At 37.1% G+C, this 18962-nt stretch overlaps 1 protein-coding gene across 1 annotated transcript; it reads right to left on the bottom strand.

Annotated features, from left to right (window-relative positions):
- Nucleotides 1–1411: 1411 nt before the first annotated feature.
- On the bottom strand, nt 1412–11364 carry mmadhcb (metabolism of cobalamin associated Db). Its single transcript, XM_053626472.1, has 8 exons — nt 11280–11364; nt 10754–10792; nt 10109–10232; nt 7395–7612; nt 7163–7271; nt 5423–5553; nt 4353–4439; nt 1412–2420 (listed from the first exon to the last, which is right to left on the bottom strand). Exons 2-8 carry the CDS (start codon nt 10760–10762, stop codon nt 2226–2228), a joined length of 873 nt encoding a protein of 290 aa, XP_053482447.1. The 5' UTR covers nt 10763–10792; nt 11280–11364; the 3' UTR covers nt 1412–2225.
- Nucleotides 11365–18962: the final 7598 nt, after the last annotated feature.

Here is an 18962-nt window from a genome sequence, read left to right on the forward strand (position 1 = left end):
CTTTTTTGTTGTTGTCTATAGTTTGTTTCAAATTATTTACATGTTTAGTAACAATTCAGATTTGAAATCCAGTGTAATATGTATGAAAATGACAAGCTCATACACATTCTGTAAAATTATACCTTTACCCATTCTTCTATTGGTCCTTTACTGAACTTGCTGCTTTTCACACATTTGCACCCTTTTAATCTTGTTTCCGTTACTGTCCTGTAAATTTTATGACTGCTTATCTATAACTACCTGAGCTGCTTCGAAGGTGAAGATAATATTAAGGTGTAGTTGGTAAATTGTTGCCGTACGGCAACAATGTGCAATGGTGGACAGTATCACATAGTCAGAAGTAACACAAAAGTATGAGATTACAATTCCAGTGACTGCATTTTCCAGACTATAAATTTAGTTTTTTTTTGCCACATAGTAAGCATATAAAAGTTATATCTTCTAGAAAGGAATTACAGTTGTTGTAAAAAGTATGTGGATGGATTTTACTCCCTCAAAAATACATACAAAAATTAGATCCAAACATAAAAAAGACTGTTTTTTGCTGATAATTAAAACAAGGAACAGCCATGGACATGCAACAGGTGATGTAATGTAGTCTTTAATGGAAGCACAGTCTGGCAAACTGTTGCACACACAGACGTCTCCTCCTGATATCCAGCTATCGCACAAAGCTCTAGAAAGTAGAAATTAAATGCTGATATGATCTGAGAAATGGCTCAGACTGGTGAACCAGTGGTATTTTGATTTATTTTTATTTTTTTGTAAAAGGCCCCTTTGTTGATTTTTCATTTGGCCAAAAAGTTATCTTTCAGATTTAATATCTTTATCTTTCTCAAACTTTCTCAAACCTAAGAGCACATTATGCATCGAGTGCTTTTACGTTTGCTAGCGTAGCACGTTGATTATAAATACAATTCCAAAGTAAACAAAGTTGACCGTTTCATCAGGACAGAACGCAATACATTCATTTACAGAGATGCATCAGTTTTTGTTTTTACTGTTTGCTAAGTAGAAGAGACTTAATTTAGCAGCTAAGTAATTGTGTTACGAGTTCAGTGGAGACCGATCCATCTGGTGGAGACCATTTGGGCTTAATGAATGCTAATAATGCACGAGCATCTGCTCCTCTATGACAAAAGCCCCAACAGCGATGACCTCGGGCTAATCAGCTTTTTGGACACAGTGTGTGGGGGGTCTAGAAAACAAGTTCGTGGATAAAAGTGAGAACGTTTGGAAGCTGTGAAATATGTTGATGTATCAATTCACGGAGTAGTGTGAGATCAATTTTGTGACCAAACACACACACACACACACACACACACACACACACAGAACATTTAGTCCATAACACAAACACCTAGGAAGAGAACTGTATGAATTTTGTCAATAAACCAAACAACTCAATAGCACCTGTTTATTCCGTTTTTATTTTTATTTTAAAAAAAATAAAGGATTAAATGACACTTCACATAGACATAACCAAGGGTTCAATTATTTGATTATATAATGAGAAGGAAATATCTGGATTATTTTATATTTAAGAGGACTGGAGATGTGTCTGATGGAAATAATCTTTCATGAATACAGTAACATTGTGGCATACAAAATTTTATCCTTATGATAAGAAAACTACACTTTTATTCCCCTGAAATAATTTCTCAATCTGTTATACAAACCATATTTTAAAGAGGTGAGAGTCGTTACTTTGAACATGTTGGTAGAAATTCAGAACAGCTCAAATCCATTTGGAGTCATGAAAAGCAAAAATGTAACCCTTGCAATTTTCATGTAATAATAATTATTTAAAAAATCTGGTTAACTAATTGCTACAACAACTAAAATACTCCAAAAAAAAACAAACAAACAAACAAAAAAAAAACACAACAACCTGCCAAACATAAATTTTCACTTTATTTCTGTGACAGTAAAAGAAAAGGCATTAAAGATAGATTTATTTATTACATTTCTCAAACACCGAAATCAAGCAGCATGGAATTGAGCTTTTCTACACTTTGCCATATTCAACTACAAAAATAAATAAATCAAGCACCCCATAGGGATTACAGCATATGTAATCAAAAAGAAATCGAGTATGGATTTGTATGTGCCATTGATGAGTGCTAGTCGAGTGCATGTACTCCGAGCACACGAGCATTAACACTGGATAAACCTTTGTTTTTCAATAGTGTTCTTGGATGTTACGATATGAAGTGCGTGATGCGTTAATTTCCTTGCAGCTTCTTCATGACGTGGCTGCTTGGTGGCGCGTTGGTGAAAACGCTTCCTACGAACACGTGTGTGCCCCACAGCGTGTGACGGATCACTTTACAGCATCCGAGGTCTTCAATCTGGAAACCCAGGTGGCGGTATCGCTCGTCTGTCTCGAACAGTGTGTTGTTGGTGTAGGCGCCGAAGAACTGTACATAGATGGATTGGGGGGGAGAAAAAAAGCATAATGCAACACAATTTAAGAGATGAAAACCTTTTCAACAGGATATCCTATTCTCTGTGAGAAACTCTGACTGAAACCCTCTTCCATGCTCAGGGCATGCACAGCACCCCTAATGCTTTAATTTCCTCATTCACATGATTCCATAAAGTTTAAACACTGTATATAAGGGAACCGTTCTTGAAATTAACATGCGGCATGCAATGATAATACTCTGAATACAGTACCATCCACTAATATCAGCACCCTTGTTAAATATGAGCAAAGATGGCTGTGAAAAATTGTCTTTACATTTATTTTTGTACACCTGGGTGAATAGGAACAGGAAAATGTTCAACCATGACTTCCTGTTTCACAGGGGTATAAATTCCAAATTACCATAGTCATTCATAACAATGGGTAAGACCAAGGAATATAGCTGTGATGTGCGGCAAAAGGTTGTTGAGCTTCACAAAATTTGAAGTGTCTGTAAGAAACTATCACAAGCATTGAAAATGCCCATTTCCACCATCAGGGCAATAATTAAGAAGTTCCAGTCAACTGGAAATGTTATGAATCAACCTGGAACTGGACGTATTTGATATCCATGACAGCAGAGTATTTTTATGAATTTTTTTTTTTTTTTTTTTAACAATAAAGACAATTTTTCACAGCCTTCTTTGCTTTATATTTACCAGGGGTGCCAATATTAGTGGAGGGCACTGTATGTATTTTCGGATCATTTGAATATTATTTTACATGTATTTATTCTGCAGCCACTTTATACAAAGTGGCTTGCAAATGAGACAAAACACACGTCCTAACCGAGCAGTTCATAGATTACAGCGCTGACACGGTTCACCAACAAGAAGCCTTATTCAAGGCTTACTGATCATGAATTTTAGGCTTCCACTACAAACACAACTAACTGTGATATAGGTGAGCATGCCTAAAGCTAGCTTTACTAACATTACACATCAGTGTTTATTAAATCACAACCTCACCATTCATGCCTATTTAATTGTATTTGTTCGGCATACTGGAGTGTGTGCAGGCTTGGGGAGTAACGGAATACATGTAACGGCGTTACATAATCAGGATACAAAAAACTGGTTACTATAATCCGTTACAGTTATGTCAAAAAAGAAAGTAATCCAATTACAGGTACATTTTGTAAAAAATACTATCAGGACTACAATTTTTCATTTAAAACCAAAGAAATGAAATTTAACATGACACAATATAGACAGCTGCTTATAGTTCTGGTTCTCTCTTGCCAGTCACGGCTCATTTGAGTAACCTCCGGGTGCAAAGTTAATTTGGTTGAAATGAACACAAATTCTCTGAAATGCTTCTGCTAGACTGACTATACAACATTTGAGAAAATGTCTGGGATTCGGCTTTAATTTCATTATGATGTGCTTATGGTCTAGTACTGCATCATGTGTCCGCATATTTGCATTGCTTTAACCCGTCTCTGTAATTCCCGCCTTCTCACAAACCAGCTGGTCGATTATAAAAGGCTTGGAGAAACTATTGGCCAAATTCCTGCCTCTCAACCATTAGCCTACTCTCAGCAAATGCGTGAAGGTAAAGCGCTGTTGTGTACGGTGTCAAACATTTGCTTGTCCTGAGTCGAGACAATGCCCATGGCCATATAAGATCATTTTTATTTTCATGTTATCACATTGCTTCGTATTCCATGGCCATTCAAATGTGAAATGATGGCAGAAGGTAAACTCGTGGCATCTAATATTTAATTTTATTCCACAGGACATTCAAAAGAACGTAGAAATTATATATATACATATATATGTATATAATTGATTGTAAAAAAAAAAAAAAAAAAAACTAAATCCATTTCAACACTGAACAAAACAATCAGGCTTTTTAACTACTATTACTTCCATTGCAAACTTACCGCTAATCCAGATGAAGGGTCGATAAAGTCAGCCCAAAATCCCTCGGTGTGCAGCGCGTGGCAGATCTCCTTTGCCCCTTCAATGAACTGCATGCAGCACACACAGCATTATAAGCTTAACAAAGTCCTTATACATCCGGCAAAAAGCATCTGAACGTGTGTCGTATGAAAAGTGTGTTTCACTGGGCGGAAAATACCAGAAGAGAAACGACAAAAGAACAATTTGCCTAGTAAGGTTGGGGATCATGCCAATTATGCTGAAGTACACACACACACACACACACACACACACCTCTATCTGTTCCCATTCTGGAGCATCGTCTGCAGTACGTGTGTTTTGAATAGAAAACACAGGTCAAAGTCTGGAGTTTCTCCATATAAGGTTTTCTCCAGCCATGGAACGTTTGAAAGAATAAACGAACCCTCATGCTGCAACATGGGCCCTGGAAACCGCTCAACAAATCGATCACAAGCAATATCTTCAATATCTATTCATTTAATTTGTATAGCACTTTTAACAACAGCAAAAGATAGAGCTAGATCCCTAATATCTTATATCTGGCCTTTGATGGCAAAGTATTTGCCATTATTTTATCCGGAGGGTGTGCAAACTTTTGCACTCCGCTGTAAGGATCTGAATCCAATACTACAGACTCGACGTCGTTGTCTTTGCGTTTCACGTCCTAATAAAGACGCATTCGTTCCAAAAGCAGTGACGATATGGAATGTAAAGAACGGACACTTTTTGCTAGAAAGGTAAAAGACCAAACACTGCGCTCTGGACTTGATCCGAGGTCACAGGCTTCCTCTGCGGCTCGTAAAGAAGAAAAGACGCGTGGCGTTTGAGAGTGACGCACAACAGACTACCCCTTTTAACAACAGTATATTTTAAAAGTGTGTGTGTGTATTCTGGATAGAATAGATCAATCGTTCTTATTGGTTCACTCAAACACAACATTGCAACGTTGTGTTCTTTCAGTAACAGCCCATAGGAAGCTGTGCAAAAGTGATCAAGAATGGTGTGTGTGTGTATGTGTGTGTGTGTGTGTGTGTGTCTGAGAGAGACTCACTTTAACCAGCAGTTGCTCTCTCTCCTGGTCCACCTCCTCAGACCAGGCGGTCATGTCGTTCTCTGTTCTCTGCGTTACAGTGAGCACCATCATACTGCTGGAGGGGGCTTCGGGAAACATCAGTTCAAAGTCTGCACGGTTGGGAAATATTCAAATATCAAGACGTGTAACACCAGACATCTGTAACTTGCAGCACATGTTCAGTGTTTCTCCAAACTTCATCGACATTTTAGTTCTGAAGGAACTATTAAGAAAAGACAGGGTGTCTGCAGGTATCAGAACTTCAAATTTAATACTTTTTAATACCATATTCAAGACATTTCCAAAAAATTTTAAGACCTGCACGTCATTTCAATCATGCTACATGATACATCAGCTATAATCGACTGTTTTCCTGCATATACATCCATTTCTGGGTTAAAGTCAACTATAGCAGGGTAAGCTTCTATAAGAGGTGAATGGGAGACCGTAGCGAATATACTTGTTTGTATTACCATTTGCTACAACAGTGAAAGAAATAAAAAGTATTTCCAGTATCCAGCATTTCCTTCCCACGACTTTCCAAGAGAGGGGAAAAAAAAAAAAAATCTATAGAGAGATGGACATATTTACCAACACTACCTCAGCAGCTGTATTAGAAATTATATATATATATATATATATATATATATATATATATATAAAACTTTGCTATTTTGTAATATTACCATTGCACTGAATAATACTTAATACATTTTTACTTGGGGTACAAACAGTAATATAACAATAGTTATATATTTCTGACTTTATTCACTTCTATGTGTTAGACCCTGTGGCTTTTATTTTGGCGGAAAACCACAGGAAGTCCTCCATTTAGTTGGCAACAAACAAGAGCACGGCTGCGTCCGAAACCATGTACTTACCTGCTATATAGTAGGTGAAATATACGTATTTCTATATAGTAGGCAAGTACGTGGCTTTGGACGCAGCCCACGGCTTCAAACAGTCGTCTATTTGCACGTATAACATGTAAAACAGGAACATGAAAGGAGTATTCTAAAAGCAACTCATGTGAACACCTTAATCACAATATTGTCTTACTTAGAATAAGGTCACTAATCAGATCATTGCTGTCCATGTAAACGTAGTCAGTGACACGGGTTTACCGTTTCAAACAGCAACGAGCCCAAATAAAATCTAAATCTGCTTTACGATGTCGATTCGGTTGCATTTTGAACTCCATTGAAACGTGAATTTAAGATATTTTAATGCTAATTAAAGCCTTATATTGACATTAAGGAGTTTAAGACATTACGACTTTTTAAGGATCCACAGACACCCTGAAAAGAATATAAAGATAAAAAAATATAGTCTGTGAGGGAAATAACAACAGAGCAAAGACAGTGGTTAAATTTAGAAAAGCACAGAATTGTACATTTTGCCTCATTTCTTTGTTTTTTAAATCCCGAAACAAGACGATCCAAAACAGAAAACCAGATCAACATCGAAACGCTTGGAAAAGAACGTGAGATCAGCCTTTAACTACAAAACATGTTGAGCTTTTACTATTAATACCTTCAATTCAGTTCTTTTAACAATAGTAGAAGGTCGATTTAGGTCCCTGTTATTTATCATGGCCTTTATCTTTTACCGATTTAACTTGTGCACGCCACTGTCAGGATTAGTTTACAGGCACTAGTGTATGCTGCCATCTAGTGGCCAAAACTGTTGCACTGTCCTCTGCAGTGTAAAACTGCAAACCTTTTTTCAGCAGTTCTGGGCAGGATTGGATCGCACACTCCACTCTGGAATGGTTGAAATACTGCTCTGCACTGTCGACCTTGTGTGCTGATGAAGCCTCGCCGTTCTCCTGCAGATAAAAGAGGACCGCGGCGTTTAACTGACTGGGTAGTAACATTGCATCGGGACAATATAAAAGTTCATGTTCGAATGGATTTCCAGTATATGGGACTGAATGAGAAAGATTCTTTACGTGGGACTCGTAGAGGAACTGTGCCAGGATGAATTCGTGCCTCTCGCTGTTAGACGGAGCTGTCAGCACGTCCGGTAGTACTGAATGCACAGAGCCGGGCTTCTGTTCCGCTGTGGCTTCTAGCTGCCTGGCAAATCCCACATTACCAGGCAGCTGGAAGCGTTTATCCTGAGGAGCAAATGGACCCATGGTCTCGTCTGGCCACACCGTCCTTGGTCCTGGATTACAGAAGAGTAAAATCATTCGCTTATTTCATCTCAAATTTCAACTAAAAACAATAGTTTTTAAGTTTAATATAGTGTTAATTCGTCCATTTTCTACAACAGCAGCTCTGACAGCTCATATTAACCCTTTACTCCAGTTTTTTTGATCTGAAAACAAAACTATTTTCCTTTAACTATTTTCCATGTCACATGACCAGGAAGTGCTATTTGCACTTCCTTTTCTGCAATCACAGTCATCATCGGAGGGTTTTCAAAATTTGATTACATTTTCAATATTTAGGCAAACCTACTTAAATTAAAAAACTGAAACACTCTCTGAAATACATTAACAGTTATTTTTATCATTCAAACAAATTTATATATTTTGAGTATTCTGTTAAAATGGTAAAACATTACAGATTATTTGGGTCTGTGACATCACTGTGGATAACCGCCCCCCCCAGTGACGCCACTTCACGAGGGAGAAAAACGCATTTCTATGAATAATACACATCTGAGGTTACAGAGTTAGCTGCTGTGGGAGAAGCGCACGATCCAGGTCTTCAAAAACAGGAGTGCGTTTTATATTACGCGCTTCAAACAAACTCGTAAGTGTATTAACGTGGCTTGTCGTGTCAGATGCTGCGACAGAGGCGTGTGCTGTTTAATGTGTTCCAGACGTGTTTTCTTCAGTGCAGAAATGATATTTTTACCTTTATATCATTATCTGTAAATGTTAGAAATTCACGCCAGTGTTTCCATTTTACATAAAGACTCGTTCTGACAGCGAGCGAGTCTACATTAAACTTCACTGACCGAGTGCAAGTCCACGCGTCAAACAGCACACGATGGAAAGGAAGCGCAATAACTAAAATATTCATTTTGATCAAATATGTTGTTTGATGCTATATTTAGTAATTGTGTTTTTATGAGAGCAGTAACTGTAATGGGGTTATAACATGTAATTGTATATAAATGTAAGAAGTGTCATACATTTACAGAATAAAGTAACATTACTGTGTTCAAATGAGTGAATGTGTGTGTTACTGCAGAACATTCAACCTCTTCCCAGTTATGCTTTTGTTTTTCTTTTTTTAGCATTTTTAATATAGTGATTTAACATCTGCTTTAAAGCTTGTGGACAATCAGTTTTTGTTTTTTTTTTAAATATAATGTTAATATTTTAAAAATCCTTTGCACGATGTATAGCATAGTCCACATACGTACATTTAATACCTTCTTCATAGCCTTCAATTTGCACAATGTTTGAAGGACAACACAGAGCAGAATGACAAAGAACATGTTTTTTTGGTGTGTGTGTGGTTTTTTTTTTAAATACAGAAAATAAAAATTGGCGTTTTAATCCAAACTAATTGATTAATCAAAGAAATAATCGACAATCAAAATAATTGATAGTTGCAGCCCTAAATTCAAGAGAACAAATTAAAAAGATACTTCACCAAAAACCTAATTTTTTTTTAATGGATCTAATTTTTGTATGTATTTTGAGTGAGTAAATCCATCCACATACTTTATTTATTTATTTATTTTTAATTTATTTTTTTTTACAAAAACTGTAACTCCTTTGTGGGAAGATATAACTAGAAGATATACTAGGTGAAAAAAAGACTCTGCAACTTATGGTCTGGAAAGTGCAGTAATTGGAATTATAATCTTATACACTGTGTTATTTTTGACTGTATGATACTTTCCACAATTGCACATTGATTTGGCCCCTAAAAAATTCTTTGCAATCTAAGTATCTATATCTATATCTATCTATCTATCTATATAACTTGAACTAATTCCAGTAATAAAAATCCATAAAAACATTTTGTGATGTAAATAATTCATGCAGTACATTATTGTTTCTACCGTATAGTGGACTTGTATGGCGGATGCTCCACATGAATTGATGTTACCATATCATACCGACTATACATTTTCAGTGAAGGGAAATTTATGTAGCATTTACAGAAGGAGTCTCCAGTGTCAGTACTTTGAAACAGTCAAAAGTAACACTGTAACTAAGTTTTTTTCCCCCCAAGTGGGTCTTCATCAAGGTAGAGGGGTATACATATACATATATATATATATATATATATATATATATATATATATATATATATACGCACACACACATACATACATACATATATATATATATACACACACACACACACACACACACACATATATATACATATATACACACATTTTATATATTTATTTATATATATATATATATATATATATATATATATATATATATATATATATATATATATATATATATAGTGGCATTAAATTCCATGCAAATCTCTAATGGTTTGAGATTTCTTTTGATGTGTTTACAAAAGATGACACAGGACTGAAATTCACATATTTTCCCCAATCGCTGAGAGAATTCAAAACCAGCCGCTCAGAAATGCAGCATTTATCATCATCATCATCATCATCACCATCATCATCGTGCATGTTTCAGAATGAAGGACTCTTCTGGTCTCTTACCCATATCTGGTGGTGTGACATTAACGTGACGCTCATCTGAGATACATCTGGTTCCTGCTATGCGTTGCACAAGAAGGTGAAGCCCTGGCAGGTATGTAACCACCCTGGCTCTACTACAGAGCACCTGGGGAACAGAAAAATGCAAATACACTGAACTTACAGAACAGATTTAAACAAACAATCAACTTGTGATCAATTGAAGATGTAATGCACTGTAAATGTATTATGCGGCTCCAGTGGATGACTAAAATTATCCAAAGCTACTGTAGGTCTGATTGTACTGCATTCAGAGAGGCACGGTTGCCATCTTACAGCTCCAGAGTCCCTGTCTGTGTGGAGTTTTTCATGTTCTCCCAGTGATTGTTGAAGTTATTCTGTTTTGTTCCGCCTCCCAAAAACATTCCCGTAGGCAGATTACTCCCCCAAAAGTGAATGTATATGTGCATGGTGCCATGACACGGACTGATGTCCCATCCAGTGTGCATTCTCTACTGGTGTCCGGTGTTCCTGAGACTGGCTCTGTATCCTCTTTATCTTGCTTTAGGAGCAGGATAAAGCGCTTACTGAAGACGGAATGAATTAATGAAAGTACTGCAGACGGTTAACACGAAGTCAAGACATGATGTTGGATTGAACTGAACTTACACTGGCCATCCTGTTGGGCTTCTCCTTTTCATATACCACCTGTGGATGAAAAGACTCCATTATTTCATCAAAGACTCCATTACCACATGGCACAGAGGTATACCTACAAGCTAGCTGTTGAAGATGTTAAACTGAACATCACCTCGAACTGATCTGTGTCCATATGACAGGTTTCTATTCCATTGTTTACTATCAGACTGTACACATGAGGTTTCTGGGTAATACAAGCATGAAAAAAAACGCGCAGCTGGTACTGGTTAATATTATTTTCTTTATCTCAGTGTCTCAGCTCCAGCTTTTACAATTCAAATCACTTAGGAGTCAATCATTTAAGCTGAACTCGCTTCTAACTCTCACACAGCTAACACCTGCTGCTAACTAAACAGCTAGCACACCACGCTAGCACAGGAATAACTTTCATTATAACATGATTATTACAGTATTCATCACGGATATAATTTATATAATGTGTGCCCTTTAAAATTCGCCACGCATGTAAAGTAAATATCCTGGGCAGTGTTCTCACCTGTATCGTTCCTGTGTAATATAAACCGCTTTTAAAGATAACTAGGAGCGCCTCAAGGTTCTTGGGTCACCTATTGATGACGTCACTACGGGGGCCTGCGAGGGAACGACAGAAAAGCTTCGCTTTTACAGGAGACGCCATATCCGGTTACAAATCATTTAGTTATTCATTTATATAAACCCTTTCCCGAATACTAACCATACTTATTGACACTTTTATTTATATAGTTTAGGAAAATATAAGATGTAACAACATTTCGCTATGACAAAAGTGCTTAAATCTTAAAACTACAAAACATCTCTCCCTGCTTAAAAAAAAGTAGAAACCATCACAGAAATTATAATGGTTTCCACTAGAAATACCATTAAAAACCATCAGATAACCATTAAAACCTTTACCATTACTGGTCCTTAATGGTATCCACTAGATCATTACAGCTTCCATTAAAACCATTACAAATTCTATGACGGTTTCTATTTATTTATTTATTTATTTATTTATTTTTCAACAGGGTGGCCAAGGTTGTGGACACCTACTGTATATGTGGGTCTTCCCTACAATGGTGCCACAAAGTTGGAAGCACACAATTGTATAGAATGTCTTTGTATGCTGTAGGTTTATATTTTCCCTTCACTGGAACTAAGGGGTCAAGTCCAAACCTGTTCCAGCATGACAGTACCCCTGTGCACAAAGCGAGCCCCCTGAAGACACGGCTTGCCAAGGTTGGTGCACAAGAACTCGAGTGTCCTGCACAGAGCCCTGACCTCAACCCCACTGAACACCTTTGGGATGAACTGGAACACAGACTGCACCCCAGGCCTCCTCACCAAACATCAGCGCCTCACCTCACTAACGCTCTTGTAGCTGAATGAACACAAATCCCCACAGCCACGCTCCAAAATCTAGTGGAAAGCCTTCCCAGAAAAGTGGAGGATATTATAACAGCAAAGGGGGAATAAATGGGATGTTCAACAAGCACATATGGGTGCGATGGTCAGTCAGGTGTGCACAAACGTTTAGCCATATAGTGTAGTTGAGCTCAAAGGTTCAGTTATGTGATGATGTTGTTGTTATGATTATTACTTTGTTTTAATATAGTAATTGCTACATAGTAAAATAAAGGTGTGACTCATTTTGAAGGGCACATACATACAGACAAGTCGCAATTAAAGAAAAAATACCACAGTGTCTTATTAAGGTGTTGGGCCACCAGAAGCCACCAGAGCAGTTTCAATGCACATTAACATAGATCATTCAAGTCTCTGGAACTTTATTGGAGAGATGAACACCCCTCTTCCTAAAGATATTCCCTCAGGTGTTTTGATGATGGTGGTGGATAGCACCGTCTAACAGGTTGCTCCAAAATCTCCAACAGGTGTTAATTTGGATTGAGATCTGGTGATTGTGAAGGCCATAGCATACAATTTACATCATTTTCCTTCTCATCAAACGATTCAGTGATCCTCATGCACTGTGGATGGAGGCGGAGTCATCCTAGCCGAGACCACTCCCACTGGGATAGAAATGTTTCATCCTAGGATAAACCTGATTAGTCAGAAGAACTATGTATTGATTTGCATTGACTATTTCCTCTAAGGGATGCGACAAATCCAAACAACACCACCAATTTTAGCTTTAATTTGTAACTTGTTTGTATGTGTGTGTGTGTGTGTGTGTGTGTGTGTGTGTATATATATATATATATATATATATATATATATATATATATATATATATATATATATGAATATAGAGGATGTACAGTATGTGTGTGAGAGAATGGATGCTTTAATATATATTTTCCAGACCAGACTTTCTCTTGTTCATACTAAATGCTTAAAATAGTATCTGTTGACCTTAATTCATCACATATCATATATGATTAAAATAATATTACATAATATTGCATTATGTAATATTAGTGAAATGTGGAACTGTTGAAGCATTCACGGGTCCATTTGGAACGTTAAATCCTTTATCTACAGTATCTCTCTGCTAAAAAGAGACCTAGTAAGTTTGCAAGATTACAAATTTCCACTAGATGTCAGTAGAACATACTGTATGTCAACACTGACCTGGGCTGTTATGTGGCCAGGAGTCAGTGATAGGACTAATCAGTGAATATCTACTGATGGAATAAAGTTAACCGGGAATAGGAGAATTCCTTCTGGTTGTATATGATTATAGGGTTTGTGTACTACTACAGACCCAAAACCACTAATTGCATTGTTGTGGTAATGTAAGTTAAAAAGCACATCATACAAGATACTGATTCCTTTTCCTGTACCGTACATCAAATGATCTTGAATAACATTTATGTCATGAATGCCAGAAAAGAATTGTGTGTGAGACACTATGAATATGTTATATGAATAAGATATAAAGGTTTAAATGACTGTTCACTTTTACAGCTGGTATTGGCTTCTTGTTACTGTTGTAAATGATATCTATTAAGTTTTTTTCCCCGCTCTATATTGCATATATTATACTAGGAAGATCAGAAATTCAACCTAACAACCATCCTCTCAACCCATCATCCTACCAAACGTAAGAGCATGAGTAGAATGCTGCTCCATTCTCAATATGGAAATTGGCCCCCACCTTTTTTTTTTTTTTTTTTTTTTAAATGTATGCTTGCATAAAAAATGAAGCACATCCTTCTGAAATAGCATTGGATAAAACAGAACAGTGTGTGTGTGCATTCATGTCTACAGCAGATGAACTAGGATAATGAACTTGAGTAGTGGCACATGTACAATGGATATGATGAACAAAACCTTACAGTGTGTGCATTACAAATGTACTTCCTGCACTCTGTACATGAACAATGGATATAAAAAGTCTTTACACCCCTGTTAAAATGCCAGGTTTTTGTGATGTAAAAAAGTTAAGTGAAAAACAATTAGAAACATGTATAGGGGAAAAAAACAAACAAACAAAAAAAACCTTATACTTAGGCTATACTAGGTTATTATAAGTATAAGTGTGCATACCCCTAAACTAATACTTTGTTGAAGCACCATTTGATTTTATTACACCACTCTTTATTTCACCAAACAAACCTTTTGGAATGATGGAACTATTATACCTTTTGGAATTGGTCTCATCAGACCATTGCACATTTTACCACATGGTTTAGGCTCATTTAGTTGGGCTTGGATGCTTTTTGAGAGAATGGGCTTCCTTCGTACATAGAGTTCACACTATGGACAATCAATTTCAGGCACAAAAATACTCTGCTCTCATGGATATCAAACAATTGTAAACACAAAACAGGTTTATCAAAAAAAAAAACAAAAAAAACCCCTCTTTGTTAAATATGGTTGTGCAACAGTTATTGGCACCCTTATGAATTCATACAAGAAGTACATTTGCAACTAAAAAAAAAATTATGAATATTGTGGAAAAGTAATTTTTTTCCTGTAATTGAATTCAAAAAATGGAACTTTCAAACATTCTAGATTCATTACACATGAAGTGAAATATTTCAAGGCTTTTTTTGTTTTAATCTTGATGATTACGGCTTACAGCTCATGGAAATAAAAAATCCAGTATCTCAAAATATTAGAATAAAGAATTTATAATACAGAAATATCGACCTTCTGAAAAGTATGTTAATTTATGCACTCGATACTTGGTTGGGGATCCTTTTGCACGAATTACTGCATCACTGTGGCGTGGCATGGAGACAATCAGCCTGTGGCACTGCTGAGGTGTTATGGAAGCCAGGTTGCTTTGATAGCGGCCTTAAGCTTGTATGTATTGTTGGGTCATTTTCCTCTTGACAATACCAGGTTAGGCGAGTTGGCTGGCCAATCAATCACAGTAATACCATGGTCACCAAACCAGTTATTAGTACTTTTGGCACTGTGGGCAGGTGCGAAGTCCTGCTGGAAAAGGAAATCAGCATCTCCATAAAGCTTGTCAGCAGATGGAAGCCCGAAGTGCTCTAAAATCTCCTGGTAGACGCTACATTGACTCTCGACTTGAGAAAACACAGTGGACCAACACCAGCAGGTGACATGGTACACCAAATCATCACTGACTGTGGAAACTTCACACTGGACTTCAAGCAACTTGGATTCTGTGCCTCTCCGCTCTTTCCCCAGACTCTGGGACCTTGATTTCCAAATGAAATGCAAAATTTACTTCCATCTTCCCCATGATTGTGGTTGTGTACTGAACCAGACTGAGAGATTAAAGGCTCAGGAAAGCAGCAGGTGTTTTGAGTTAATTATCTGATTAGAGCTCTTCTCAAGTCGACATTTCTGTATTATAAATTCTTTATTCTAATATTTTGAGATACTGGATTTTTGATTTCCATGAGCTGTAAGCTGTAATCCTCAAGATGAAAATAAAAAAAGGCTTGGAATATTTCACTTTATGTGTAATGAATCTAGAATATATGAAAGTTCCACTTTTTGAATTAAATAACGGGAAAAAAAGAACTTTTCTACAGTATTAAAATTTTTTGAGCTGCACCTGTATTTTCCCATTGATATTTGAAAATTTTATTAGTACACCTGTGTGACTAGGAACAAGAAATTGGTCAACCAGGACTGCCTGTTGCACAGGGGTATAAATATGAGGTAACACATAGGCCAAATTCCCTTAGTCATTCATAACAATGACGTGTTGCTGTGATGGCGCATCCTGAAACGTTGTATTCGCCTTATAGCTTTACAAAAATAAATGTTCTTGGAATATTTCTCACACAATGTTCACAGGAAAGGTTAATGAGAATCTCCTTATAACTATCAATGTTGCAGCAATGTTGTAGAAATGTTTAGAAACAAGATTTTCCCAGGAAATGTGACAGATGGAAGGGTCTTAAGGACAGTTCCATGAACTGTAACATTCAGAAAACTGTCAGGGGTCTTGCTCTGTACACACCGTGGCTCATCCAGGCTCACGTAGCCATCCAGGCTTCTGTCTTTTCCAACCACATAGATGTCTGTGGGCTCCCTGATGACTCCACCCATGGGGAGGAGCTACACCCCCCCCCAGAAAACTTAATTGAAAACAAAACATAAAAACCCTAAAAGCCTAATCTGTATTCCAAGTAGGTAAACAAAAAGTAAATACATACAGATGTCATGTATTTCAATTTTATAAATTCAATTGTATTTAATTTTCATTCTTAAGAACTTAAAGGCTTTTATAATTAAAGAGTCAACCGTTAACATGGTGTGACTATTTAAATGAATTAGGACAGATTGGGGGAATATTGTCATACTGAATGAAAGAATAATGTCTCAAGCACGTCTTTTTTGCATTTATCACATTTTCAAATCTTGCAATATGGTGTTCTACACAATTAATAGATGGTGTCTACTTTGTCATTTGCCATAAGTTATTGTGAATATTGATTTATTTATTTTTTAAATTCAAAGCCAAATACAACTTAATCAAGGAACTAGTGGGGACAGATCTGGAAGGGGTGGGTGGCTGATCTTCTTAACATTACTCCAGGTAGTGTGATGGGATTTACTGTATTTCTTTCATAATTTCTAACCATCTTCCTTCCTTTCTCACTCGCGAAATTCCAGTTGCAATTACAGGCTTATCCACCAATTATTCTTATTATCGCAATGCATGAAATACTCTAAATTCATGGCCCTACATATGTGTGTGTGTGTGTGTGTGTGTATGTGTAGAAGCACATGCACACATCCATCCATCCATTCTCCATACCACTTATCCTACATACCACTTATCCTACAAATCGCAGAGCAAACTCACACACACACGGACAATTTAGAAATACCAATCAGCATCCAATGCATGCCTTTGGACTGGGGGAGGAAACCGGAGTACCCAGAGGAAACCCCGAAGCACGGGAAGAACATGCAAACTACATGTACACAGGGCAGAGGCGGAATCAAACCCCAACCACGGAGGTGCGAGGCAAACGTGCTAACCCCTAAGCCACACATGCTTAGTAAATATATACTGTAATATAAATAACTGGATGTGTTATATAAGGATATAACAGCATGGTCTGAAGTGTGTTATTCCACTTCTACCACATTGACTTGCTAATGATTTTTAATTTATTAATGAACAACACATCGCACTTAAAAAAAAAAAAGTTTATAGTTTCATTTAGTTATGGAACATCTCCGAGAACTAAGCTCCAGATATCTCTTGCAGCTACTGGACATATAAACAGCTGTTCCATCTCCAGCTTCACTTTTCTCTCTATCTTCTCTCTCTATTATCTAAGACAAAACACACCTTGTCATGCGACTAAGAAACTGAAAAAAGTCTAATAACTTTAGGTTAGAGTGACATGGAACAGAACAGGAAACTGACCTCAGAACATGAAGTCACACAAAAGAGCGCTGGCGTTACACTGGCAACTTACACCATTCTCCCCTAGATGGCAGCAAAAGAAAGAATGTATGAGAACAGGCTATTAAAATTGTAATTCCTCAAAATGGCTAAAGATTGGACTCTTTATTTTTAAATGTATTTCATCCTTATCGATTAATAAGTATTATTAGAAAATTTTTATTCGTTTTTTTAAAAAATCTATTATGAAACTATTAAGCAATATATTTATTGATTTATGTTTTATTTGAACAAACCATCGCCCAAAATGTCATTTACTGATCCACTGAATCTTTAATACACTACCTTCACCCCTCCTTCATAGCATGGTGATGGCCTTCAGCTAACCTTCAAAACAAGACCCTTTAATTGTAAGCAGCTTGTCACTTGACGTTGGCAGTTGCTGGTCACAGTCTTATGAACTGATTCGTGCTGTCAGGAGAGTCTTCCACAGCAGGAGTCGTGGTCATTAGGAGCTGGGGTCATACTAGGGGTCACTGATCTCCATCACAAAGTCCTGAAAGGATACACAGCCTCTGCTCTGGATGAGCTATGTAGTGTTCAGCTCGATTAGCATCTTCTCCATACTTAGCTTTATTTGTAAAATCTGCCTTAGTACTAAAACCATGCGGTCCAGCTCACAGACAATGCTGTATCTACAGGGTGTCTGAAAGGTCTCCATACATAGAGGAAATTAACTCTTTTTAACAAAAAGTCTTCCAAAATTTTTCATACTTAGTTTATTTTATATATATTTATTCTTAGATAGCCTTTAAGAACGCCTTTGACAAAAAAGGAACGTATTGAAATCACTCTCATGGCTGGATCGAGAAGCTTGCGAAGGACTTTAGCAGGAAACATGGTGAGCACATCATACACGACACTGCTGGCAAACCTACTAACAAATTCAAAAAGACTGGAAGCGTTGCGGACCAACCGAGAACTGGACGTCCACGAACATCCCCTGACGAAGGCACAACCGACGCGGTGTTGGTGTACATAGTCCCCCATATATGCAGACTTTTGGGACACCCTGTATTATAACATACTGTCTAATAGCTGCATGGTGCATGAAATTGTTTTAATTTGACCTCAGATATTTACCAAAAGATATAACAACTAATGATTCTTGATGGAGAGGATCTGCAGACTCTTTCTTTCCTGGTATCCCACAAGGCTCAGTTCTTGGTCCTCCTTTCTTTCCCCTTTATAACTGTTCTCTTGGTGATATCATCACATGGCTTCTTCTACTGATTCTCTTCTTAACAACATACAGTACCTCTAGACCTCTCATCAACAGGAAGCAGCCCACCACCAAAAGTTAAACTTCAACATGATTCCAGGAAATGC

This window comes from Ictalurus furcatus, chromosome 6, assembly GCF_023375685.1.
Source record: "Ictalurus furcatus strain D&B chromosome 6, Billie_1.0, whole genome shotgun sequence".
Lineage (NCBI taxonomy): Eukaryota > Metazoa > Chordata > Actinopteri > Siluriformes > Ictaluridae > Ictalurus > Ictalurus furcatus.

Coding starts and splice junctions, on each gene's coding strand:
- mmadhcb (XM_053626472.1), bottom strand. Junction 7,272..7,394: donor AGTTCCTCTACGAGTCCCAC/GTAAAGAATCTT, acceptor TTTTATCTGCAG/GAGAACGGCGAGGCTTCATC. Junction 2,421..4,352: donor ACCCTTCATCTGGATTAGCG/GTAAGTTTGCAA, acceptor ATCTATGTACAG/TTCTTCGGCGCCTACACCAA.